This window comes from Oenanthe melanoleuca, chromosome 12, assembly GCF_029582105.1.
Source record: "Oenanthe melanoleuca isolate GR-GAL-2019-014 chromosome 12, OMel1.0, whole genome shotgun sequence".
NCBI lineage: Eukaryota > Metazoa > Chordata > Aves > Passeriformes > Muscicapidae > Oenanthe > Oenanthe melanoleuca.
In genome coordinates this window covers 17337508-17363596 of record NC_079346.1, presented here as the reverse complement: position 1 = coordinate 17363596, position 26089 = coordinate 17337508, and the positions used below count along the sequence as shown (strand labels likewise).

At 40.9% G+C, this 26089-nt stretch overlaps 1 protein-coding gene across 3 annotated transcripts in view; it reads right to left on the bottom strand.

The window, feature by feature from the left end:
- The window catches only part of SLC6A11 (solute carrier family 6 member 11), a 90483-nt gene that overhangs the window by 4800 nt on the left and 59594 nt on the right, over positions 1-26089 (bottom strand). For all 3 annotated transcript variants that reach the window (XM_056501533.1, XM_056501532.1, XM_056501531.1), the window contains exons 8-14: positions 14323-14426; positions 9719-9843; positions 7263-7375; positions 4790-4927; positions 3174-3276; positions 2374-2474; positions 850-1020 (exon numbers count right to left, since the gene is read on the bottom strand). In XM_056501533.1, the coding sequence (XP_056357508.1) occupies positions 850-1020; positions 2374-2474; positions 3174-3276; positions 4790-4927; positions 7263-7375; positions 9719-9843; positions 14323-14426 (855 nt within the window). The remainder of the gene's footprint in view (positions 1-849; positions 1021-2373; positions 2475-3173; positions 3277-4789; positions 4928-7262; positions 7376-9718; positions 9844-14322; positions 14427-26089) is intronic.

Here is a 26089-nt window from a genome sequence, read left to right as displayed (position 1 = left end):
ATACCAAAACACTTTTAGTTTATATACCAATTCACTTTTAGTTTATATACCAAAACACTTTTAGTTTATATACCAATACACTTTTAGTTTATATACCAAAACACTTTTAGTTTATATACCAATACACTTTTAGTTTATATACCAATACACTTTTAGTTTATATACTAATTCACTTTTATTTTACATACTAATTCACTTTTAGTTTATATACCCAGCAAAGATTTCCTAGGCAGTCTCCAGCTGAATGGAGTCTTTGCAATATGGACAAAATGAGGCTTTTCTGCAATGTTGAAATCCCAAATGGCTGAGTAAGGTTTGTATTTTTGTTTCTTCCACTGTTGCTTTCTTCACTGCCTTTCTTTGGAGCTCCCACAGAAATGAGCAATGTTCCAATCTTAAATTTGACAATAATCTCAGCCTAGACCTGAGCTAAACTGGCACCAAATATCAGAAAATTTCACTGAATCTCTTTATTTGCCTGAGTTTCTCATTTAGAGAACAGAAATTAGGAAAACTGTCCAGAAAATTACAATGTGTGAGAAAAATCCTGGCAGCACAAAGGAAAAATCATGGAAAAAGGACAGCTGACCTGAGGGAATGGCTGGTACAAACCTTGGGGGGTTTGGATGAAGTTACAGACATTTTCAGCTACAAATTGTAGCTGGGACAGAGCACCTTAAATCAGTAATTTTGGTTAGTCTCCCACTGGCAGCAAAAAACCCAACGGGAATTCAGAATAAACCAGAGAAATTCAGAAATTCTCTTTCCAGTGGCAATGCCTAACCCAGGGAACAGGGATGTGGCACTGCTGTTGTGATTACAGGATGCTCTTTTTTCAGTCTCTCTCACCTCCATGAAGGTGCCTTCTGTCTTCCAGAGCTTGATGCAGATCCACAGTGGGATGCAGACCATGGAGGACAGAGCCATCATCCACCCAATGCCATAGCCCCAGTCAGGGTAGATGTACACATTGTTGTACTTCAGGGGCTTGTATTTCACCAGGAAAAAGATGAAGATGCCCTGAAACAAGCAGAGATTTTTATTAGAGGTGTCTGGGCAAACCCTGCACGTGTAACAAGGATTTAGCAAAAAAAAAAAAACACCAGCAACATCCTCTTTTCTCTACAGCTTAAATAACACATCTCAGGGGCTCCTGCAGAAGCTTTCAGGTTTAATCCTATTTACCTCTGGATGACAATAAACCCTGCACTTTGATGGCAAGCAGCACCTGGGCAGGAAAGATTAAGTTTTGCTGCAGTGAACCAGCTGTGATTAAGTAACACGAGCTGGGTTCTCTCCAACCTGTCAGCATGAAAAAGGAAAGCCAACGTTTTTGAAGTTGTTTTAATCCACTGTGTGTATCTGCAGTTCTGCAGGCCAATGCTTTCATCCTGCCAAAACCCCTAAAAAATCTGTCTAAATTTCTAATCAAGCAGCTTGGACCATTTCAATGTATGAAATAGAGAGCAGCTACCATGTAATTTTCTCCAAAGTGGTGAAACGAGTGCACAAGAGCAAATGGCACAGAGATAATTTCAGATTTGGTGCAAATCAGTCAGAAATTTTCCAGTTTGCAAATGGGAACCTGGATCTTGAGGTACCCCTGTGGTTTGCTGTTCCAGCATTGGAGTTTTACACAGCTGGAAGGGGTGTTGCCATCTAATCCTGGATTTCAAGGACAGTAAAGTAAAGTAAAAAATGTCATCCTCTTCAGAAAATGTCCACTCCTCCAGAGAGAGGAGAAAGGAGGAGAAAGGAGGAGAAAGGAGGAGAAAAGAGGAGAAGAGAGGAGAAAGGAGGAGAAAGGAGGAGAAAGGAGGAGGAAGGAGAAGAAAGGAGGAGAAAGGAGGAGAAAGGAGGAGGAAGGAGAAGAAAGGAGGAGAAAGGAGGAGAAAGAAGGAGAAAGGAGAAAGAAGGAGAAAGGAGGAGAAAGGAGGAGGAAGGAGAAGAAAGGAGGAGAAGGGAGGAGAAAGGAGGAGAAAGGAGAAGAAAGGAGGAGAAAGGAGGAGAAGGGGTGAGAAAAGAGGAGAAAGGAGGAGAAAGAGCAAAGGACCCAGCACAAATCTGTAGGAGCTCGAGCTGTGTGTTGGCACACAAGGTGCTCTAACTACAGGGAAAAACATCCCTCTTGCTCTGGCAAATGTTCATTTAGGGCCCTGGCATTATTTTTGTTCCCATGATTGTACATATTAAGATTTTTCACAGAATATTTAACAACTTTTGCAGAGTGGGCTTTTATTTGAAATACATGCTACATCTCCATAGGCTTTTTTCTCAACTATTAACAGTAGCAAAATTGTTTAAAAAAAACCAAACATGTACAGCACCCCCTCTTTGTATGTAAAACAAGTCATTTGGACATTCTGTACTTACTGCACAAATACCTGGAGTTAGGACCATCCAGCACCACTTAATCAAGGACACAGGTTTGTACCCAATCATGTCTTCAATGTTCTCATAAAAGCGATTGCTGCCTGCCCAAAAAACACAGGAAAGCAGATATAGAGTGCACCTGGAAGGGGGTGTCCAGGTCAGGATTTAGAGCAGGGAGGAGAAAGCACAGACAGAGCTGGGAAGGCTCAAACTGCTCCTCTTCCCCTGGAAAACCCCTCCCTGCCATATGCCTGTTCTCCTGGCAGGGGTTGATATAAAATTCCTGCTGCTATAAAACTTCTGGGGCTATAAAACATTTATTTCATACAGATCATTGTATCTCTTATCAGAGAAGGAGATTTGATTAGTGTGGCACAAGCTGTCACAAAATGATTAACATTTCATTTAGTCCTACTCTCCTTTTTCCTCCACACCTTGAATTTTGCTTTCCTTCAAAGCATGTCTAAACCTAATGTGTTCTTACTTGATTTATTCTCTTCATTGTAGAATCTGGTTGTAAACAACCCCAGCCAAAGAGAATCTATTTTTTATATAAATATATTTATTTACATAGATGCTGTGAGATGTGTGATCCCAAGGACAGCTCACATGTGATGTGCTGCTTTACAAAGTGAAATTACCCAGAGTGTGCATCTTTGTGGAGAAAAAGGCATTTATGACTGTTTCTGGGGCATGGGAATGTGGAGGAACCCATTCCATAATGGTACAAGATTCTGGGTGTGCTTTTATGCAAATAAGAAACTTTGATAAGAACAACAGAGGAATTTTTTATCACTCACCATACACCCAGCCTATGCAGACACACTCAAATATGGCAACAAAGAGCAGGCACATCCCACTGGCTGCATAGGAGTCAAAGAGCTGAAACACATACATCCCACCCTGGAAGAGAAAAGAGGAAAGAGAAAAAAATCTTGGGTTGGCACCAGTGGGGATATTTCATAGCAAATCTGTTTTAATTACACTGCCAACTGTTGGCTCCCTGGCAATCTTTCTGCTCAGGTTGGTTCCTCCTTCAGCAAAGAATATTCATTTCTTGAGGGTTTTTTTCACTCTGCACTTCCTTTGGGGTGTTAAATCTGGAGAGAAATAAATTTGATTTTTTTTTCCAAAAATGCTCTCCCACCTCCCTGCTTTTCCCTCTGTTTGTTGTCACATCAAGCTGTAGATATTCCCAGGTGCTTCTGACCTCCAGATCTCAGTTCTGTGTCTGTGTTATTAATATGTAAAATAATTAGTGAAAATGTTGGGAAAGAAGGTAAAATCTGCAGCTACCAAAATCCCTCACTGCTGGTGTAAGGACCACAAAATGAGTAAAGTGACCTAAAAAGTGTGAATGCAGCTCACAGACTTTAAGCCACATGACTGAAGCAAATCTTTATTATTTGTCACAAAGAAAAAAAAATAAGAAACATCCAACCAATAACATTATGGCTAGAATAATTAAAATAATATGGATAATATAACATTTTTTATGTGAGACACTTAATCATTTATCACTACTGCATTTAATATTGAAATAATGAGGAGGAATCCACAAGAGAGCATTTCAATGGAAGGGAATTCTAAGGAAGGAAAGAAGGGCTTGAGATGAACCCCTCAGTTGGAATTTAATTGTGTTTGGGGGATTCATGTGATCCATTGCATCTCAGACAACTTTCTGCAGATGGAAGAAAATCTTAAAATTGGAAGGAAACTAAATTTCTACTGCAAAGTCATCATGGTGAGACTCGGCAAACACCTGAGCAAAATGAAAATTTAGAAATCAAGCAACAAAGACAGTGCAAGGTAAGGACAACAAAACTCCTGCATGGATATTCCTGCAGCTTGGAGAACTTGCTTCACTCTTCAGGTTTTTAATTCTTTTAGCCTTTTTTTCACACTTTTTATTTCACTGAGAATAAGAACGATTTACAGATAAATAGAAAGTATATAAGCATATAAAATTTCTGCTCAATGCATTATTTCACACACAGATCATCATATCTCTTATCAGAGAGGGAGATTTGATTAGATTAATTAAATATTCACGTTCCAAGTTCCAGATTATTCCAAGTTGGAAGGGACAAAAATTTCTGCTCAGAGATTGGCTGCACTGATTGGCATGGCCTGGCAACTTGGAAACCAAAGATGGTTTAATTTTATCTTCTCTTTTTTTTCTTTCCATCCAAAATGGATGGGTAAGCAAGCAGAAACCCCAGTGTGTGTGGTTGGGTGGTGCAAAGCAGCTGGAACTTCCTTGGCTCAACCAGCTGATAAAACAAAGCCACATTTCCCATTTCAGATGTCACACAGGAGCTGACAGCAATGCTGCCACATTCCTGACAGGGAAATGCAACTGTGGCCGAGATTCTTGTGCTTTATCTGTGGTCACAAACCCAAATTCAGCTCTCACCTCAGTCAGCATGATGAGGCCAAGGAAGTAGGAGACGACGGAGAGGCCGAGGATGAGCAGCTCCCTCCGGTAGCCCCTGCGGAACACCTTGGGGTACATGTCCACCACGGCTGTCACAATGCTCTCCACACACACAAACTGCAACAAAGACAGCACAGACACACTCAAACCTGCCTCCTCTGCCTGCATTTCAGGCTACAGGGGAGCGGTGAAAAGGATCAGAGCTCCTCGTGTGGTGGAGAAGCAAAAGAGAGAGAGCTTTATTTAAATAAACACTGCAGTTATATAGGGTAGATCGTGCACAGAGAGCTTTATTTAAATAAACACTGCAGTTATATAGGGTAGATCATGCCCAGAGAGCTTTATTTAAATAAACACTGCAGTTATATAGGGTAGATCGTGCACAGAGAGCTTTATTTAAATAAACACTGCAGTTATATAGGGTAGATCGTGCACAGAGCTTTATTTAAATAAACACTGCAGTTATATAGGGTAGATCATGCCCAGAGAGCTTTATTTAAATAAACACTGCACTTATACAGGGTAGATCATGCACAGAGAGCTTTATTTAAATAAACACTGCAGTTATATAGGGTAGATCATGCACAGAGAGCTTTATTTAAATAAACACTGCAGTTATATAGGGTAGATCATGCACAGAGAGAGCTTTATTTAAATAAACACTGCAGTTATATAGGGTAGATCGTGCACAGAGAGCTTTATTTAAATAAACACTGCAGTTATATAGGGTAGATCGTGCACAGAGAGCTTTATTTAAATAAACACTGCAGTTATATAGGGTAGATCATGCACAGAGAGCTTTATTTAAATAAACACTGCAGTTATATAGGGTAGATCGTGCACAGAGAGCTTTATTTAAATAAACACTGCAGTTATATAGGGTAGATCGTGCACAGAGAGCTTTATTTAAATAAACACTGCAGTTATATAGGGTAGATCGTGCACAGAGAGCTTTATTTAAATAAACACTGCAGTTATATAGGGTAGATCATGCCCAGAGAGCTTTATTTAAATAAACACTGCAGTTATATAGGGTAGATCGTGCACAGAGAGCTTTATTTAAATAAACACTGCAGTTATATAGGGTAGATCGTGCAAAACAGAATAGAAAAGACTCATTGGTCCAAGAGGGCAACACCTCTCTGAAAACATGCTCTGTGTAAAACATCACGGCTCTCACACACCCTGCAGATATTTAATCATTGATATAATTTCTTGTCCTTGTGCAGCCTGAGAAACCCAAGGACTCAAGGCTGCTTTTCCCTGGTTCCCAGCACTATCCAACCACAGCTGGGGTTGGGATTTGCCACCTAACACTTTAAATGTTTTCATCACACGGGGTGGGTGATCCCTGGGGAGGTGATCCCCTGAGAGGAACATCTCACCCAAGGTTATGGATTTTCACCAAATTCAAACACTTGGATTCTCTAATATTATCCCAGCCTGCAGCTATAGCAGGTGGGTTCAATGAAAATGAAACCTTTTAAATGTGGCTGGAATGGGAATGAAATAATGTACAAACCCTCTATGAGATCAAATCACTCCAGGCACTTTTGCCAGTTTTGCCATGCATTCTCCAACCTAAAGGAGCAGCAGGCCTTGGGGGAAATTCTCTCCATTTACCAGAAGAGAGAAGATCCCCAGAGCTGTTGAGTGCCCAAGCCAGGTACTTATAACAAAGGAGGAACATGTCCAGTGTCTTTAAACATAAAAAAATAGGAAAAGGCTTCTGATTCAGCAAGGGTTCTAAAACAGGCCCCAAAATTAATGCCCCAAAATAGACATTGGAATAGTCAAGAGCAGAATCCAGGAACTGCTGACTTAAAAAAAAAAAGTCTCTTAGGAACATGTTAGATCATTAAAAAGAGCAGTTATTAAAACAATTAAATGTAATGATTGGAAATGTCATACAGAACAAGCACTGCTGAGCTTTAGAATAATAAACTTTCTGAACCCAGACATGCCAAGGGCTGAGCTGCATGCTAAAAATCCCAGGCACTTCACATTTTTCTTCAAGCAGCTTTTGCAATTTTTGCAGTCACACAGGGACAACGACTTCTGTGCTGCCCCTTTGCTGCAGGATATGACTACACATTCCTGGCTATGGTATCTTGCAGTAAAAATACACCATAGAAAATTACATTATCACTATCTGATATTCAGCTTCATAATTCACTGCAAAGTGCTTTAAAATGGGCTGGGATTTTACTGAAGCATGAATTTCAATCAGCCCTGTTGAAGTTCAGACTGATTTCCATGTTAATAATGAAAGCTGGAGCCAGGCTGAACCAGCCTTTGCAGTGAATCATGAAGGAGTATCCAGCATCACAACTAAGATTTAAAATAGCAAAGAATTCAGTTAGGGTTCAGCCTTTCATCAGGCTGATGCTGTTTAGGTGTGATTTCCACCTGTTGGTGGAAAAAAATCATAGAAATGAGGTTTGTGTCATACCTGGCTGTCCAAGCCCAGGAAGATGAGCATCATGAAGAACAGAGCTGCCCACAGAGGAGACAGAGGCATCATGGTGACAGCTTTAGGGTAAGCAATGAATGCAAGTCCTGGTCCTGAACAGGAAGAGAGAAATGAAAAGTTGTTACTTGTGGGGGAGTCTGAGATGGAGCTCAGCTCCTCCAGAGCAGCCTGAGCTGTGGGAGGACAGCACTGCTGACACCAGGAGTGTGGTTCTGGCTGGGCAGGGCTCACTCAGCATCACTGATCAGACTGTCTCATCTGGACAAACCCATTTTCTCACTTTTCCTCTCCTGCTCCCTTCCCCATCCCCCGTGGAAGCTGAGTGAGTGACCAGCAGTGAGGATGCTCAGCTGCTGCTCAGGGTCAGCCGCCACAACCTGACCCCTCTGTCATGGCAGATCAGGGGAACTGAACCCAAAATTGAACACCTTGACAAACTCTACACCCCTCATAGTCTAAACAATTGGTGATGAGGCTCAGCAGAAGGGGCACAACCCTGCCTGCATCCTGGCCAAAGGATGCTCAACCTCTGTTCAGACATCCCAGTGTGCTGAGAAGGATAAGAAGCTGACAAAAATGTCTCACAAATATATATGTATAACAAAAAAATCTTTGAATGTAAAATCTGAAGAAGGTATAAAAACAACAGCAAGTTCTGATGCCAAAAAAAAGAATTGCTGAGTGAGTTTTACTAGGTAACTAAAAAAGCAAAGAACAAGTAAGTTGGAAGGGGATTTTATGACTTATAGCAAAGGATAAATCCACCTCAAACAAAAGATGTTTTTACCAAGCAAAAAAATTTTCACAAAAATGCCATGTTGCAAGTAAAAAACCAAAAATCTCAAAATTTTCCGCTGCAAAAAAACTAAAAAACAACTTTTAGCTTAAACTGCAACATACTAACCTTTTGTAATTAGAAAATCATAACATGAATATAGTAATGTTAGTAAGTATGATAGGCTATAAAGTAAAAGTATCAATTATTTGTCATGTTTTAAGATGCTCTGTAATGAAAAGTATATAATGCATTGTCACCAAAATTGGGAGAAGCTTTCAAAGGAACCACAGCTGTGGCTAAAAAGGCTGTGGGCTGAACTCTTATCAATTACTGTATCAATTGTAATTGTATTTTCAGCAATTGTCAATTTTGTCAGCAATTTTTTTTTTTCCAGCAATTTTGTCAATTACTGTATCATTTAAATACAATAAACAACATTTTAAAAAGCCCCCTTAAAGTTTCACATCCCTCATTTTAAGCTCTTCCACCAGTGCTTTATGTTCCCCTTTTTTTTGTGTGCAGCACTACAAACACCCCTGAATAAATCACAGTGTGTGCTCCTGTGATTGCCTTACAAAACTTGGGAACACATCCTGGAATCTTTGTTTTACTCCTAACCTGGTGAAGGCAAACATTGGTTCCCACCCTGCTCTGTGTTTTTGGGTATTGCTGTGTGACATTGGCTGCATATTCAGAGAAATCTTCTAAATAGAATATTTTTATAACAGCATTGATAATTTCTCAGATCTGCTACGATAACTTCTCACCTTGCTCAGGTTTTTATTTATCAGCTGCTTTTTATGAAGCCAGCCAGCACTGAAATCAGGGGCACAAAGGAGAACTCAGTGCTGCTGTTTCTGCAATAACTTCAGTGCAGACCTGTCACCCCCTGCTGCTCCTTCATTTAAAGCTTTAATGAAGTGCACTGATATTGAGGGATTTAGGAGAAGATAAATATTTCCCATGACAGCATCAGTGAAACCCTGCTTGTTTTGCAGTTTTCCTAGAATTATCTCCATGAGAGTAATTTCTGCTCCTCAAGAGCTCACCATTGCATTAGGTTTTTTGTTTGTTTTTTTTTTTTTTTTTTTTTTCTCTTGTCCTTTTTATTCTGCTTGAGGATGTTACAGCCACAAAGGTTGAGTGACATCCATTGGATGCCCAGCTCCAGTGGAGTTGTGGATGGTCATTTTTTCATAAATCTGGGCCTGTCTGCCTGTCTTGTTTCTCATTTTAACAGCTGCAGCTTTTTTTCTTTATTATATTATTTTTTCTTTTTTTTTTTATTTATTTATTTTTTTTTTTTAATTTTTTTTTTTTTTCCAGAAGGAACAAATATTTGTGGATTGCAGTCTGCTGATTGAAAGAGGGTGGAATGCAGATGAGGATTAACACAACTGAGTTTGTGTCTGCTAAACAACATTCTGGATGCTCAGCTGGAGCATTTGTCTATTGGGGGCTCCTTGAATTCATTAATTTGGTTTTATGCACAGAAACATTCATATTTCTCACACACAAATATCTGGCCACAGAAACAGTTCAGAACTCTTCCTGCAGCATTGAATCCTCTCATCCACAGGCCATGGCACTGAGTGTGAGCTCTGGCCACATCCTCTGGGCATTTTTTGTTAAATCAAAAGCTGCTTTTGGAACTCACCTGATTCTGCAACTTCTGCAATGGGCACGCCTTGCTCATAAGCCATAAATCCAAGAACTGAAAAGATAGCAAAACCAGCAACAAAGCTTGTGCCACTGTTCAAGCAGCAGAGCATGATGCAGTCTCTGAAAATATAAATAAAAAACACTGCAGTTGATCTCCAGAGCTGGGGTTTCCTTCATCCACTCTGCCAGAGGATTGACAGAACCCTGGGCTGCAGGAATGGAAAGCAAGTTCATTAACAGCAAGGGCCCAACTCAAATTATTCCTGAGAAAAACCAGGAATTAGCACATGCAGGAAGGCACCATCAGAATATCTTTGTTTGTGTTTTAACTGCTGGGGTTGCAAACCTGTTGCAAGTCACTTGCTGATTTCCAGCAAAATCTTTGAAAATATGTAAAACATGTAATAATTAAGAACAATTTCTCCATAATAACTGTACTAATAGATTCCAGAGGGTATGAACTCATTATTAAACTCTGTAAAAATGGTAACATTTGTTTCCTGGGGGGGAAAAAAAAAAAATCCTGTGGTCAGATCTTAGCTCCTTCTATCCCTGTTAAAGAGCACTGGCAAAACATATCCATGCAAAATACAGCTGCACTTTGGTTCCTAGACATATTTAAGAGGCTGTGGGAATGAAAAGCACTGGAAATATATTAAAAAATATATAAAATATTTAAAAATATATAAAATATATAAAAATAATCTGGAAAGTGTCTAAAAAGAGGCAAAGGCAGTGTGGGGACAGAGATCTCTGAGACAAACACATCCCACACTTCAAAGCACAACAAGGACAAGGTGAGGAAGGATTTCTTTGGCCAGGCTTTTTGTCTGAGCTGGACTGGGCTTCTAACCCACAGAAACACCAGGCAAGCTGTCTCAAGCCATCCCTTAATCTGCTTTATCCCCATCCCACTGGGGCTCTGAATCAAATTTTTGTGCAAGTTATCAGTAAGAAGATAGAATCCTGTAAAATCCAGCAGGTTCTGAATTCACAGCTTCAATAATTCAGTAAAGGGATCAGAGACAATTCCAACTTCAAAATCCTGGCAATTATTCCCTCAAAATTTCTCTGCTAATCCCCCTGCCTTGCTGTTTGTCTCATTTAGTTATTTTTATCCTGTAATATCATCTCATCAGATTTTGGAGCTCAGAGTGAGGTGAGCAGTTCCAGCATCTTGTTCCTTCACTGATGAGCCCAGCAGTGTCTCCCACACAGAGATAATCTCTGTAGCACAACATCTACAAATTGCTGAAATATGCCCAGCAATGATAAAGAATGAATATTCCCACTTGTGATGGAGACTCAGACATGGACAAGTGCAGGGATGTTCTCACTTCTTGCATGCCTGGATTCTCTCTGACACTGTTCATTGGCAGGGAAATGCTGAAAATACAATTCTAACCTTTATTTATTGGCTTTTCATATGAAATTCTCCTTGCAATTATGCCCAGCCAGGCCAGTTCTACAGTTTGGATATTTTAAAGCAAAATACCAATCCAAAACAAAGGACTGAGGAGCACAGAGGCCTTTGTGCTTTGCAGAGATACAAAGCAATGAAAAATCAGCCCCTTCCTGACCTTCTCAGTGAATTTTACCTCTGAAGAGCTCTGGAGGGACTCTCACCCCACCTCTCTCACCTCAGGAACTGGTGAGTTCAGCACCAAGAAATTAAAACTGAGTGTGATGAAACCCTATAGATAAGAGAGGTCAGAAAGATGAATTTTATAATCCTATGTGGAAAAAGAGAAATCCTGCTTTGGGGGGATGCAGCCAGATGATGCCTCCACTGGGCACAGGCTGTTTTCTTAGATAAGATTTGGTTTAGATAATTCCCTGCTTCAAATGCAGCCAGAACAAGATATTTGCTCCTGAGGAAGCTGTGGCACAGGATATTTGAGAGCTGCTGGCTCCTGAGTGGGAGATAAAGGCTGGAGACCCTCCTGAAGCAGGGGAAAAACCCAGCAGGACAATCCCACAGAAGAAGAGGATCCCAGGGATCTCCAAAGTCTGGCAAACCTCAGCACTGTGGTACAAATTATCTGCAGGATAAGAATTTCTCCAAGGAAATGTGAAAAAGGAGATTTTCATCCCTCCAGCCAGTGAGGTTCTTTTTTCCTTTTCAGATATCACCATCCCAGCTGGATGGGTTCATCCCCTGGGAGGCAGCCACAGACTGAACACAGCTTCTCTGGGGAATAAAAAATATAACTTCATAAAAATATCACTTCCAACTGCCCTTTCCTTGGCTTTGCAGGAATTCCACCAACCCTCAGCTCCTGGTTTTTATCCCATAAGCAGAAGTAACCTGTAGCTCAGTTTCTTTTTCTTTTTTTTTTTTTTTTTTTCTGCTATGGGAAGGAAAACTGGAAGGGGGATCTGGATCCACTGATTGTGAAACCATTGAGTTTTAAAGCACAAGTGCTCAGGAGCCATTGGAAGGGCAATGTGAATTTTTTATGTGCACCCTTGGCAGGAGGACATCAGAGCCTGACTGAAGCCCAGACTGATTTCAAGTGAAAGGAAAACTTCAAATTTTTATGAAAACGTCACATTCTTCCAATTTAAACTCCTGCCAATCACCTGAATAATTCAAGATGTGCATCATTTCTCCTCTCCTTGCCTGACTGCTGAAAATTCACCCTGCCTTCCTTCAGGAGCTTCTCTGAGCCCACAGAGCCCCTGGCACCCCTTCCTTGCCTTTATGGATTCCTCAACACCCAGCTGAGAAATTCCCATTTATCTCTTCCTCCTAGACTAGAAACTTGACAAAGTTTCAGGTTTTAGGAGTGTAATCCACGTGTGAAATAATTCCTTTATCTCCTGCTCCACAGGGGGAATGGGGGAGCTGACCCTGGACTGGTACCTGGGAATGGATTTGGGATTCTGAGCTGGGTAAGATCAGCAGCACACCTCTGTTATCCCTGTGCCTGCTGATGGTTTTCACCTTTCCAGAGGAGCCACTTGGGATGCAAACTCTGGGACACCCAGGGAGGAGCTGGTTTTATGTTTTTCAATAAAAGATACATACTCATGATAAAAACTCATTTCCTATTCAAAGACATGAAGTGACTTTTGCAACTCATTTACCACATTAATTAATTAAATCAGGTTTAAATCTTAAATTCTCAAGGCCCACGTGCAGTTCAGTTTCCCATTTCCCACTGAAATACCTCCTGCCATTATTTTCCATTGCAGTATTTCCTTAGGGGAAAAAAATGGAGTAAAACAGAGCAGAAAATGTCAATTTTACTGTGGGGATTGCAGGAGGCAAACCCCCAGCTTGATTTCAATTTTTTAAAGTGCTGGTTAGAATACAAAATTGTGGTTTTCACATGTCTTGCCCTGCCCAGCTTGGCCACGTTCTGCTCTTCACATCTGTCCTGCCCCTTCTCTCAGACTCATTAAAAATCACACATCAGGACTCATTAACATCTATTTCCTAGCTGGGAAATTTGGGAAATGTTTTGTGAAGGGAATGGTGGAGCCTGGATGGAGTAAAAGGTGTTCAGGTGCAGAATTCTGGATTCTCAGGAGTTTCAGGGGGAAGGAAGGAAAATTCCATAAGCACACACATCCAAACTCCTGCTTTTTGTAAAAAAAATATAAATCAGAAAAATCATTCCTGCACCCCTTGAGGCACTGACAGTTTCTAGTTGGGATACAACTGGAAAGAAATATGAATAAAAGTGAATAAGAGAGGAAAGGAGTGTTGACTTTGTTAAAGCATCACTTGTGCTAATTAGGGAAAAGGTTCATTAGCAGCAGCTCTGGAGGTTGTAGGGGGCTCCCACCACTTTCTGCAGTGAACATTTTGTCTTGCTAAGACATGGAAAGAAGGAGCATTTCCTAAAATTGTCTCCTAAGCTCTGCAAGTAAAACCATATTTTAGAATTTAAATAAATTTGAAGGGTTTGGGGTTCCTTCACTTTTGGGCTGTGCTATTGCCTTATAGAAAAATGAAATTTTAATTCTCTGTCTGGAAATTTTAATGGAGCCACTACAACCAAACTGTCTTTGTAGGGAAAATTAATTTAATGACCATGGATTCCAGAAGAAGAGAGTAGTGCTCCTATTGCTGCCCATGCCAGTGACTTGGAACGAGGATTTTGTGCAAATTATATCCTTTGGGCATTGGCTCAGGAGAGATTAAAACCTCCTGAAGTCATTGGCAATTCCTCCTTGGGAATATGGAGATAAGCCATGAAATGCTCCCCATTCCCTCTGGGATTGGGGTCTGCAAACTTCCCCAAAATTTGGGGAAAAAGACCAAACTGAGGTGATTTTTAATGACAGTTTTTAGTGGTACTTCTTAAAAACCTGCTTAAGTAATGCACACACATTCAATTATAACTATGTGAAATAATGTATTATTACATGAAATTTGTAATTCTGTGTGTACTGAGGGGTTGTGGGAGGCTCAGATTTGACCAAGAGGGATGAAAACAGCACGTTTTGGAGCAAAATTCCAAGAAATATTACAGATCTCTGCCCTACAAAACCGTGTGTGTGTGTGTGTGCTTATGGTTATCCGTGGAAAAAGGGAAAGTGATCCCAAATTTCAGGCCAAGAGCAGGATTCCAGCGTGGGAGGTGTTACCTGTAGCAGTTGTTGTTGTAGTTGTTGTAGCTCCCCAGGGCTGTCAGGCACCCCAAGCAGATGGCATAGGAGAAAAAAATCTGTGTGCCAGCATCCACCCACACCTGGAGACAGAGAACAGGGAGAGCTTCAGAAAAGCAGCCAGCAGAAATCACCCTCCTGAAAAATCCTGGGCAGCTCTGCAGGTGAAGAGGGTCTGGCAAAGCTTTTACAAATAACAACCTTAAAAAAAAAAAAAAAAAAAAAAAAAAAAAATGTGCTGAGAGGGAAATTCCCCCTCCCCATCCCAGCTGGTCTCTACAGGCCCAGCCTAAAGCAGAAAGGCAGACAGAATTTTTAGAGAAGAACCTCACTTATTAAATTCATTAATTGCTTTTAGATAGTTTTAGTAATTGCAGCCTAAATAGAATCACCTGCACTTATTTATTCAGTTATTTATTCAAACTTAAAAATTTAGTGTGAAGAAATGTTCTAAAGACAAAATGTGCCATTCCTAGATAATACAACATGTGCCATTCCTGGATAATACATAAATTAAGCTGGGGGAAAAAGGGATAATTTATCCAGGGAAAGGTTCTTTTTAGCAAAATTTAATGGCTCCAACAGGCACAAAGTGACAGTTCTGGTCACTGTACAATCAACAAGGTAAAGTTCTGGAGAGTTAATGAGTCAGTAGCTTTGTAATGCCATTGTGGGAACATTTATATCCTAAAGTGATGCAAACAATCTTAAATCAGAGAAAAGGAAATGTGAGTTAACACAGTGAGATTCTCCTCCTCAGAGCAAGCTCAGAACATTAATGAGCAGGTTCATTTTACTTTAAAGTACTGTAAGAAAGCAATTTCTTTGACTTGAGCAGGGTGGGTGTGCTCCCACTGGAGCTGAGGTACCCCTGGAAGTTCTGGTTTTGGGATGGGAGTGATATGGAGAGCCCAAACCCACACAGCTGCAACCCACCCAAATCCTGCTCCTGTTTTCCTGGATAAATGATCTCCTTGAGCCCTTTGTTAAAGCAGAGCAACCAAACCACCAAAGCCTGGGTGGCAATCAGGGGCAGTGGCTGTGCAGCCACTCCCTGCTGGAGCTGGAGCCAGGGAAGAGGGAACACAGGGAGGGATTTCAGGGCTAAAAACAGCCATCAAATCCCCTAAACACACAGAGGGGATGTGTTTGTGAGAAGAGAAGAGAAGAGAAGAGAAGAGAAGAGAAGAGAAGAGAAGAGAAGAGAAGAGAAGAGAAGAGAAGAGAAGAGAAGAGAAGAGAAGAGAAGAGAAGAGAAGAGAAGAGAAGAGAAGAGAAGAGAAGAGAAGAGAAGAGAAGAGAAGAGAAGAGAAGAGAGAGAAGAGAAGAGGGATAAGCAAGGAGAAACCTACAAGAAGAAACCTGCAGCTGGGAAAAGTATTTTTAGAAAAGTTTTATGAAAAACAGTGGTGGCCATTGGTGGCTTTGTTATGTTGATCTGTTGTAACCAATGAATAAAGTGGAATAAAAGACAGCCTGCTGTTGTAATAAGCAGAAATTAGCCTTCTGAAATGTGGTGTGTCCTTTTGTATATGATATTATTTTGTATATGATATTATTTTGTGTATTATATTATTTTGTATATTATATTATTTTGTATATTATATTATTTTGTATATGATATTATTTTGTGTGTTTTTCACCCCAACAGTGACAGAAGGGAGCAGCTCCAGAGCTGCTGGAGCAGAGGGGCAGAGAGCACATCCCTCTGGAGCTCCTGTGCCCAGAGAGAAAAGCAGATCAAACTCTGGCCACAAGTGATGCTATTTCCTTCAAAGGAAACAAAGACTGTCACATCCCACAGGGATTCAGCCTAAAAAGTGGCAAACACTCCATGAGAAACATCTGCAAGAAAACATTCACACACTCTGTAAAACTGGAACCAGACTGAGGAGTGGTTTTGTTGCACTCTATGACATCAGTCTAGAAATTCCCTCAGTACTTAGGGCTGATGTTTAACTAGGAGTGGAGAAGCAATTTTATTTTTTGGATGGAATAATAAAATCTCTATAGCTTCTTTTGGGTTGTATACTCAGAGGACATGTGACATTTAACCTGTTTGGGTTTCTAAACTGGCAAAAAGTGATCATCAAAGTGGCAAACAAGGAAGATAAATTTAGAAACCACAGGTAGATTTTCTGTGGCTGAAAAACCACCAGAGCTGGACTAACCCTGGTGTATATTGCCTGGCACAGCAACACTTTAAAGCCTTGAAGGTGACATTTCAGATCAGTTCTCCATCTCCCTGCCCATCAGCCAGGGACCATCTGACATTGTGCAGCACTCAGGTCGTGGCTGAGAATTTGGTGAGGTCTCCAATTGTTTATTATTCCTTATTTATTTATACCCCTGGGCATTCACAAAGGGCTCCTCAGGGAATGTTGTCATGGGCTCTTAAAAACACCAATCCCAAATCCAGGGGCAATCCAGGTGCCACCCACCCGGCTCATGGCACAAAACCATTCTGGGATATTTCTGAGAGTGCTGAGTCTGCCTTAAACCAGAAGCTGTTCCCCTTTCCAGGCAGAACAATGACATTCTGAAGGGCAGGGACACAGAGCAAACCTGGGCCAGCAGCTGGGACAGAAGAGGACATTTGTCTGAAAGGTGACACAGCTCAATCCTTTTCTGCCATAAATCCAGAGGAAAGGAGCTGCACCTGAGAACCCCTCTTGGTGCTTTGTGAACTTTGGAGCTTGAAAACCCTTAGGTCAGTGATAATTAATTCAATTTAGCATAAAAAACTTGGGATTGGAACTGTTTTATCAGCTCCTACCTTAAAGGATGGAGCTAGACTATTTTAGTTTTTTTCATCTCACATAAAAAGTTTCCATGCTGAAACAAAATTAAAATTGGAGCACAAATATTTTGATAACTAACCCTAATATCTGAAAAATCACAATTTCAAAGGACAGAACCTTACAAAACAATAAACAGGAGCATTTTCTACTAAGACCAGAAAGAGCTGCTCTGCAACATCCAGCTCTCAAATCTGGCAGTGCCCCCTTTTTAATCTGCCTGGGTAACCTCAACTTGGCCTTCCTGTGGCAGGTCTGGGACTCAATCTCCATTTCCAGGGGGGTTTTGTCTGCCCAGGGAGATGAATTGAGCTGGCCAAGCACAGGATGCTGCTGTCTGGAGGATCCCTGGCCTCCTTTGTGGCCAGGAAGAAAGAAGGGGGATGTGCTGTAGTGCAGACAACACAGCCCTGCTCTGGAGAATTGGGTTCTTTTCATGTCCCTGCCATAAAGTTTCTATGGGATGTTATGTCCATAAATCACTTCAGGCAACCTTTTCTCATATGTTCCTTGACTTGGCTGTCCCCTAATGGGTGCCCAAAGGAAAGGACAAAGTTACAGAGCACTCACTGCTGCAGATGAAGTAAATTAAAGTCGTTTCTTGAACAACTAAAAAACCCACAAATCAACCTCAAATTGAAGATCCCCAGAAGAGTGACAGCCCCTCAATTTTAGTCTCAATATAAATGTCTTTCTGTCATAAGATAGGGCCATATCATACACTGAAAATAAAAAAAAAAATGAGGTGTCTGAAGCACATATATAAGTCCCTTTGCAAAGCTATTTTTTTTGGTGATGATCAAGCCATAGGCAGTGAATTTAGAGGGCTAAGGAAGGAGTGAGAGGGATAAAACAAGATTTTGCATAACTGTCCTGAGATGAGCTCAGTGCCTGAACAAAGCAGAGACCTTGGGGACAGCCTGTGGGATGTGCTGATGTTGATTATTTCCATAAAATATAAAATAATGCTGCTCACCTGAAGGAAAATCCCAAATTCCATGGGCTGCTCTAACCTTGCACCTTCCCTTTACTTTCTGTGCTCTCTGGATAAATTTGGAAGAAGATATAGTACAGCTGTTATGGAATCTTTCTGTGGATGCAGGAAGCATCTCCCAGGACACTCTAACTGGCACTTCCCCCATGACAAATAACCAAATAACTCAAATTTTTCTTTGTAGTTGTGTAAAAAATAAAATTTTGTGTAAAATTGTTCCATGTCTGGGCAACATGTGAAAATCAGGCAGCTATTTTCAGGGCTTTTTTTAAAAAAGGAAAATTGAGAAGGGTCATTCTACAGCCCAGGGCTGATGTGCAGCTTCTCTGCTGTGGGTAAAGCAGCTCACAGGTCCCTCCTTCTCTTTTGGCAGCGTTCTAAATTCCATTTCACAGCTTTCTCAGGGCACCAGGTCCTTGTGACACTGCTCAGGTGACATCTGGGGTTCCAGTGTAAAGGCTGAGCTGAGGGAGATTTATGTGTCTCCAAATAAACAGGAGCAAGGGAGCTCCAGGAGGATTCTCCCAGTAAATAAAATGAATATATTGGTTTTCTGTGTGTCCCTGGCCTTTCCTACAGCCCACACAGCTCTGTTGGCTTCCTTGAGAATTCCTGTCAAAATCAAAGGCATCAATTTCACACTGAAGCCCAAACTCTGGCTGGAATCTGCATCCCAAGGGTGTAACATCATAAATACACACTTCTTTTTTTTTTTTCCTCATTCTTAACAGTGATGTTGAACACCAAAGCCCAAAGCATCCTTAATTCCACAGTGATAATGACAGTCCCATCATAAAATACTGCCTGAGAATGTGTTAGAGCTCACAGACCAGTTTAAACCTCTGCTTGCTCTTTAAAACATGATGTTCCAAATGCTGACAGTCATTTATTTCCCATTTTGTTATCAGAGAACGAGCAATGACTCCAGATCTTCTTTTAACTTAAATTATTCATTACTTTTTGATGAATCTCAGCAGTTGTTTGTATTTTAAAAAGCAGCTTACCTTCAGCTTCAAATTAGAATTTTAAAAATAAAGCCGTGGCTGTCAGGAGATAATAAATGAAATTTCAAGGTTAGGGCATAGAATAATTGCAGAATTTTATCACAAATGCCTGAACAAAACAACCTGTTGCCAGATAGCTTTGGGTGTGACAGGACTGTAGGAAAATATCAAAATGTGAGGTCTTGACTTTGAGGTATTGAAGAGTGATCCCATCAGACATGGGGCAATTAGCAGCAGGTTTAATTAACAAGCACTAATAGAAGCTTTTGGGGAATCAAAGCATTTCAAAAGTACCTGCCAGACCTCCCCCTAACAAAGGGGAAAAATTCCTTCCTCTCCTCTGGATGGGGTGGGAGAGGTTCAGGGAGTGAACTCCAAGCACTGCTGGAAAAGCTCAGAATAATTTCTGACATAAACTGTAGGAAACCCCCAGAAAAAATGCTGAAAAAAAAAAATTAAAAACGCAGTTTCTGCTAGCTTTGGGAAGAAGCCACAGTCCCAATTTCACCCTGTGCTTTCATCCCTAATATCCTGGGAAGTTCTTTTCTATCAGTGGCTGATTCAAGCTGCCTTCAGTGCCCAGCTGGAACACCAGACTGGGAGGAGCTGGGATTGGAAACCAGGAGAAAAAAATTTCCATTTTCATCCCACAAAAAACATGAGGTGCTCCTGCTGTGAACCTTCCCAAAAATTCAGGGTCCACTCACACGGATAAACAGATTCCACCAGGGAGTTCTGACCTTGCAGAGTCCCCCACCTAGTGAGCTTTAATATTTTCCATTTACAACACTCCTTTTTCCAGTCTTAGATCCCAGGTCTCTGTAATAAAGGACAATTTTATCCCCAAGATGAACTCTTGGTGACACCAGGGAAGTAAGAATTATTCTGCTGTAGTGTGCAACAAAAAGAATCATTCCCTAAATTTCATTTTATTACACTCCTCTGCTCAAGTCCCATCTTTATGTATATATATATAAATGTATTTCCAGGAAAAATGCTAAAAAAGGTAGGAATGGAGGACTGAGCATTTTACCTCTGATCCTATCCCAATAAAGTGATTTTTTCCTGGCTGTTTGATTATAAAGAACATTCAGCCTCTGCTGGGCCTGGTGTGGGATGAGCATGGGATGAGAAACAGGCAGCACACACTGGGATGGAGGCAACAGATCCACACCTGGCTGCTTCCTTTAACACTTCCCATGTTCCTCCAGCTGGAAAATGTTCTATATTCACATGGCACCCCCCAGGAGGGCAGGCAGAGATGAAATTTGGGTATTTTCAGTGCTTGGTGGAGGGGATGGAGAAGAGGCTGAGGCACCACATCTGCCCAGACACTGAGCAGGAAGGTGCAGAACCTTCAGATTCTGCACAGCACCATTCTCAATTCCCTCTGCAGAGGCAGGAAAAACCAAATGAGCCAGTTTGCATTCACTCTCCAGTCACTCTCTTGCAATCAAGGCAGATTTTTTCTTAAATAGCAGCAAGCACAGGAATCAGCTGAGCGTCTGGGCTGTGCAGCTGCCAAAAATACAGAATTCAGAGGTCAAGGTTCTGTTCTATTTGCAAAACAACCCAAACACTTGGAGGATGCAGACGTTCAGAGGGAATAAATCCATTCCCTGCTGTTCCCTGACTAGCAGAACACTGATTGTGTCTCATCCATATCGATCCTGCAGGCACAATCAAACAAACTTCATTATCTTCATTTTTCCACACTGTCAGCACAGTCGTTGTCCTTGTATAGTTTTTCATATTTGACTAAAAAATAGTCAAATATGAGAATTTATTTGGCTATAAAATAGTCTTGGTATATGTTTAGTTTTTAAAAAACCAGAAAACTACAAATCTTCTAAACAGAGCTAATTTAAAAGATATTTAAAAGGAGTTGTTTCATGAAATTAAACCAGTTAAACCCTGGGGTCCCAATAAAACCTTTTTGCTGAGTATGAAAATACAGTTTTCCTCTTGGAATACCCAGAGAGTAAAACAGACTGTTACAATACAATTTTAAAGCAGAATATTACTTTAGCTACAGACACAGGTTAAAGCTCTGAGGGTTTTTTTAGGATGTTTTTCACAATAAACGACTCTGGATGTCGCTGCCTCAACAAATACAATCTGTGATACAACTTACTTCTGATATATTTATTCTCCAATGAATATATCCCTTTAAAAGTCAGCTTTCATTGCCTTTTATCCTCTCTGCACTTATTGAACCTCTGCTAGGAGTGTGAATGTAGAAAAATAAGGATATAAATCAGACTATGCACTGAAGATGTGCCTGGGGCTGCTTGAAGTGGCAGCTCTTGTGACAGCCATTGATGTGAAAGTGTTTGGTGTGGTGCTGGCCAAGTGAAGCTCAGCTCCTCCAGGCTCCTCCAGATGGCAAGAAGAGCACAAAAATATCCCTCAGTTATCTCCAAGCAGCCTCAGCTCCAAGGAGTTGTGGCTGAGGGCAAAGCTGGGGTGCTTGGCTGAAGAAAAATAAAGGAAAAATCCCACTGGGTCCAAGCAGCCTGGCACCAACCATGTTACCTAAAATAAATGAGCTTTTTAGCCCCTGCCCCCTGTCCCCAAATGCCTTCTTGAAAAAAAAAAAAAAAAAAAAAATAGATTTATCTCAGTGGGAAAAGCCATTAAATGGGGAAGTAAACCCAAACAAAATATGAACTGTGCATTGTGGGGAAGCAGCAACAAAAATGGTGCTTTTTGGATGCAGGAGTGAGTTTGTGGCTGAAGTTTACTACCCAGGGCTTTCTAAACAACACAGCTTCTGAAAGCAGAGCCTTCATTAGAGCAGGAAAACACCACTTAAACGGCCAGGCAGAAAATGGCTGAATTAAGCTCTTTTTCCCTCTCTTTAATGGCAGTGATTCTCAAAAGATTCAAAGTAGGTTAGGGGAAGAATAAAACAGCTATGTTGCTAGTGTCTACCTGACAGCAGCTTTTGTAGGGGTGAATAATTACATGAAAATCACTTCCTTTCCACCTCTCTTTGGGATTTCTGTGGGTTGCTAGGCAGTCTCTCTGCCACCTTCTGCTAATGTCACTTCCAGAGGGCTGAATACAGTAAATTCATTGGGAGAATGGAAACTTGGGAGAAGAAGGACCTAAATACTCAGTTTTGTTTATTCACTGGTGCCTTTGGAGGCCAGCACTATAGCTGGGATCACTTTACAGCTATTGAAATGCTAATTTCCCAGGGGCTGCTTCCAGCCAAGCACCACCCAGTTAAAATGGGACAGGACCTTCCTCCATACTGGAGCCACACCAGTTGCATGTTCCTGTGGCAGCATCCAGTGTGGAAAACCAAAAGGATGGAGCAAAGCAGGCTGAGGATCCTTCAGGGACCTGCAGGAGAAATTATTTTCCTCCCTCTCGTTGTTTTTCATGAGTAAAATATTCCTACACTGCTTAATGCAAAGTTTAGGGGTATCTTGGTTGCCTTGTGGTTCCAAGAGGAGCAGCCACAAGGTGCAGATGTTCATCCCTGAGTAAATCAGGAGGGTGTTCACAGAGAGGAGGGGGCAGAAAATCCTGGCACAGGCTCCCAGAGCAGCTGTGGCTGCCCCTGGATCCCCAGCACTGCCCAAGGCCAGGCTGGACACTGGGGCTGGAGCAGCCTGGGACAGTGGGAGGGGTCCCTGCATGGCAGGGGTGGCACTGGGTGATCTGTAAGATCCTTTCCAACCCAAACCACTCTGTGATTGTGCATAGGTTAAAAAAAAACCCAACAAAAACAACAAAAAACAAAACAAACCTTATCCAAATACCCCTTTCTGTTGCATTTTAGGCTATAGGTGAGTGGCAAAAAGGAAAATGCAACAGAGTTCCTGGTGTGATGGAGGAGCCACAGAGAGAGAGCTTTATTTAAAGAAGCACTGCACTGATATAGGGCAGTTTGTGCAAACAGAATAGAAAAGATTCATTGGTCCAAGAAAGCAACACCTCTCTGAAAACATGCTCTGTGCAAAACATCACCAGGCACTCACAGGGCTCTCACACACCCTGCAGGTGCAAAATCATTGATATAATTTCTTGTCCTTTACAGCAAGGCTTCAAGGCTGCTTTTCCCTGGTTCCCAGCAGCCTGTGGTTCTCTTTGATTCTGGTTTTTCTGTTTTCATCCTCAAAGTTACCTCACTCCTGGCACACCAGGAGACAGGGAAATCCAGAGGCTTTGAATTCACTTTCCTGTCAGCATTTTCTGAGGGCAGGATTCAAACCCCTTGAAATATGTATCAGCTTTCCATTCATTTAGTTCTGGAGCATATCAGGAGATACCTGGCAGTATAAAGTACACAGAATATCCCAGAGATATTATTCATATAAAATCATTTATATCCTTATGATAACATGGTTTTGCAGGGGAAAAAAAAAAAGTATCTGGAACAATTTTGTGTCTGAGTGATAGGAAACAAAAATTGTCTTCAGCACTTAACTTTGGGAAACTGGCAAGCTGGAAATATTTTTGGAAAGGTATTGCTATTTAATCACAATATCTTGTTTTAAAAGGTATTAATAAGAGGCAAAACATTATTAAATTCCAGTATTTCTTGGGAGCAGCACCTTTTTTTGTCACTTATTCATTTCTTTTAAGTGCAAAGTTCAGGTCAGGATGATGCTCTGCATTGTTGTTCTGGGATATTCTTGGGAATCAAAAATCATCCCATCCTCTGGGAAGGTAAAATCCCTGACTGCTGAGCATCCCCAAGGTCCAGTGTGCTGGAAAGCCCTCTTGCTTTAAAAGCATCAAAATTTTTGCCTTCTCCTGCTTTTTCACTATAACAAACTTCAGGCATTTAGAAATTAAATAATTTTATTGTCATTTTGTGTATGATATGGAAAAGCAAAAAGAATAACCATTGCTTTTCCTTGTCTTTTCATATTCCATGTATTTCCATGTATATATTTTCAGTGTCCCACAGACAGAAGCCTGTTAATGTCATTTCCTATAAATGATAAATAAAGATGATCAATTTTTAAAAAATAAATGCAGGAAGTGCAGTCGACTAATTTGTAAAATGAGGGTGTTGATTAGAGTTCCACTTTGCTGAAACACTACCAAGTGCTCTCAGGATGAGAGATCTGGCAGCTCCCACACCCACCAGAATGCACTCACAGGGGTTTCAAAATATTTACATTTAATTCAGCTGAGGCATTGGTGGGAGAGGTGACCCTGAGTCACTTCTGCACTGCTCTGATGGGTTTAAGATGTTTTTTTCTTCAAATATTCTGTTTGTGTTACATCTGGCAGAAAGCAGGGCTCTGGGGTGGGTTTGGTTTTTAGGTTTTCAGGGGGGCACAGGAGATTTTGCAGAGGCAGTGGTGTCCCATCTCCTCTCACTGGGCTGATCACTGCAAAATATCCAATTTTTATGACAGATCTGCTCAGTTGTAATATCCCAGTGACAAAATCCCTTCTTCAGTGGCTTTTTTGTTAACTCCTCTTACTCTCTTTAAATGTCTCCTTCACCTGAGGAACACTGGAGGTGCCAAACACAACATTCAGCACTGATATTTGAAATATTTCCAGAGAGGAAATGTTTTGGTTATGATCATTATTCAAAGATTTCACTCAGAAATGAAGAGGAAGATATACTTGGGTTATATAACATTAGGTGAAATAGGAATTTATTTTAAAATATTAATTCTCAAGGATTCTTTTTAAGCCACCTGGAAAATACTTATAAACTATAAACTGAATTCCTAACAAAGCATCTAGAAGGAACAGCTCAAAACAGAAGAAAACAGACTTATAGCAGCATGAGGAGAGTCTGATCTTAAATTCTTCCTGTTATTGAAAGCAGCCTAAGTCTAATGCTTAAAAGTTTTGCATTTTTGCATTTCAAATAGCTGAAGCTTCTGCAGTGTTAGGGGACAAAAATCACAGGAAATTTTCCCATCAATTTCCAGGAGCCTGGATTTTACCTTGCTAGATTTTGCAGAATTGGGATTCATGAAAACAAGAAATGCAACTGAAAGATTGCTTTGTCAGCTTCTTTTGCTTGCAGAAATAGTTCTTAAGCTAATTTAAACATGTGAAGGGTTAATATATAAATATATTCTACAAATCTAATGTAGCATTTGACAAATTATGGGTTTGAGGACACAATAAGCAGAGTAAAAATAATATAAAAAAAATCTCATTTCCTACCTTATAAAGACCTTAAAATTGAGCTGGGTTGGCATAATCAAATCTATGCTATAAATACTCATCTAAATAAAAAAAACAGCCTGCAGGAATATATTTAAATTTTCTAAGCAGTGAATCAAAGTTTGTCTCACCAAAGTTTAATTGTGTTCATTAGAGCTTTGTTCCCTCCAGAAATCCCTCAGAGGACAAAACAATTCCTTGACTGCCAAAGGAACCCTGAAGGTGGCAGCTGGAGAAAATAGGGAAAAATAAACTTATACAGAGATTGTCCCCTTGGATAAATTGTGACAGAGACAGAGAAGTTCCCTGCTCAGATCCCTGCATCAGGTCACCAGTTGTGACTTAGGGCATGGAACCACCACCTCATAACTCCTGATAAAAACAACTTCCTTCAGCTGGACAGTTTAGTCAAGGGATAGCTGAGAGTGCTTTGGTTTTGCACAGCAATAATACAGTTTTTTTCCCCTGGCTTGCATCCTGCAGTGAGCTCTAACAACTCCACTTAATTCCCTGGATGAGGATGTGACCAGCACTGGTGGAAACAGCTCTCCTGAAATGTGCCCTTCATGGTTATACTTTTTTTTTTTTCTTGTTTGTTTGTTCTTACATTTTCTACAGCAGCAGCTCCAGCATTAAAGGCTGTTTGGAGCAGTAAAAGTTTCATTCCCATTTTCTCAGATCAGATCAGATCCCTCTCTCAGTTGTTCCTCACCGGGTTTGAGAGAGCTGGGATTGTTCATCCTGGAGAAAAGGACACTCAGGGTGACCTGATCACTCTGTACAGCTCCCTGAAA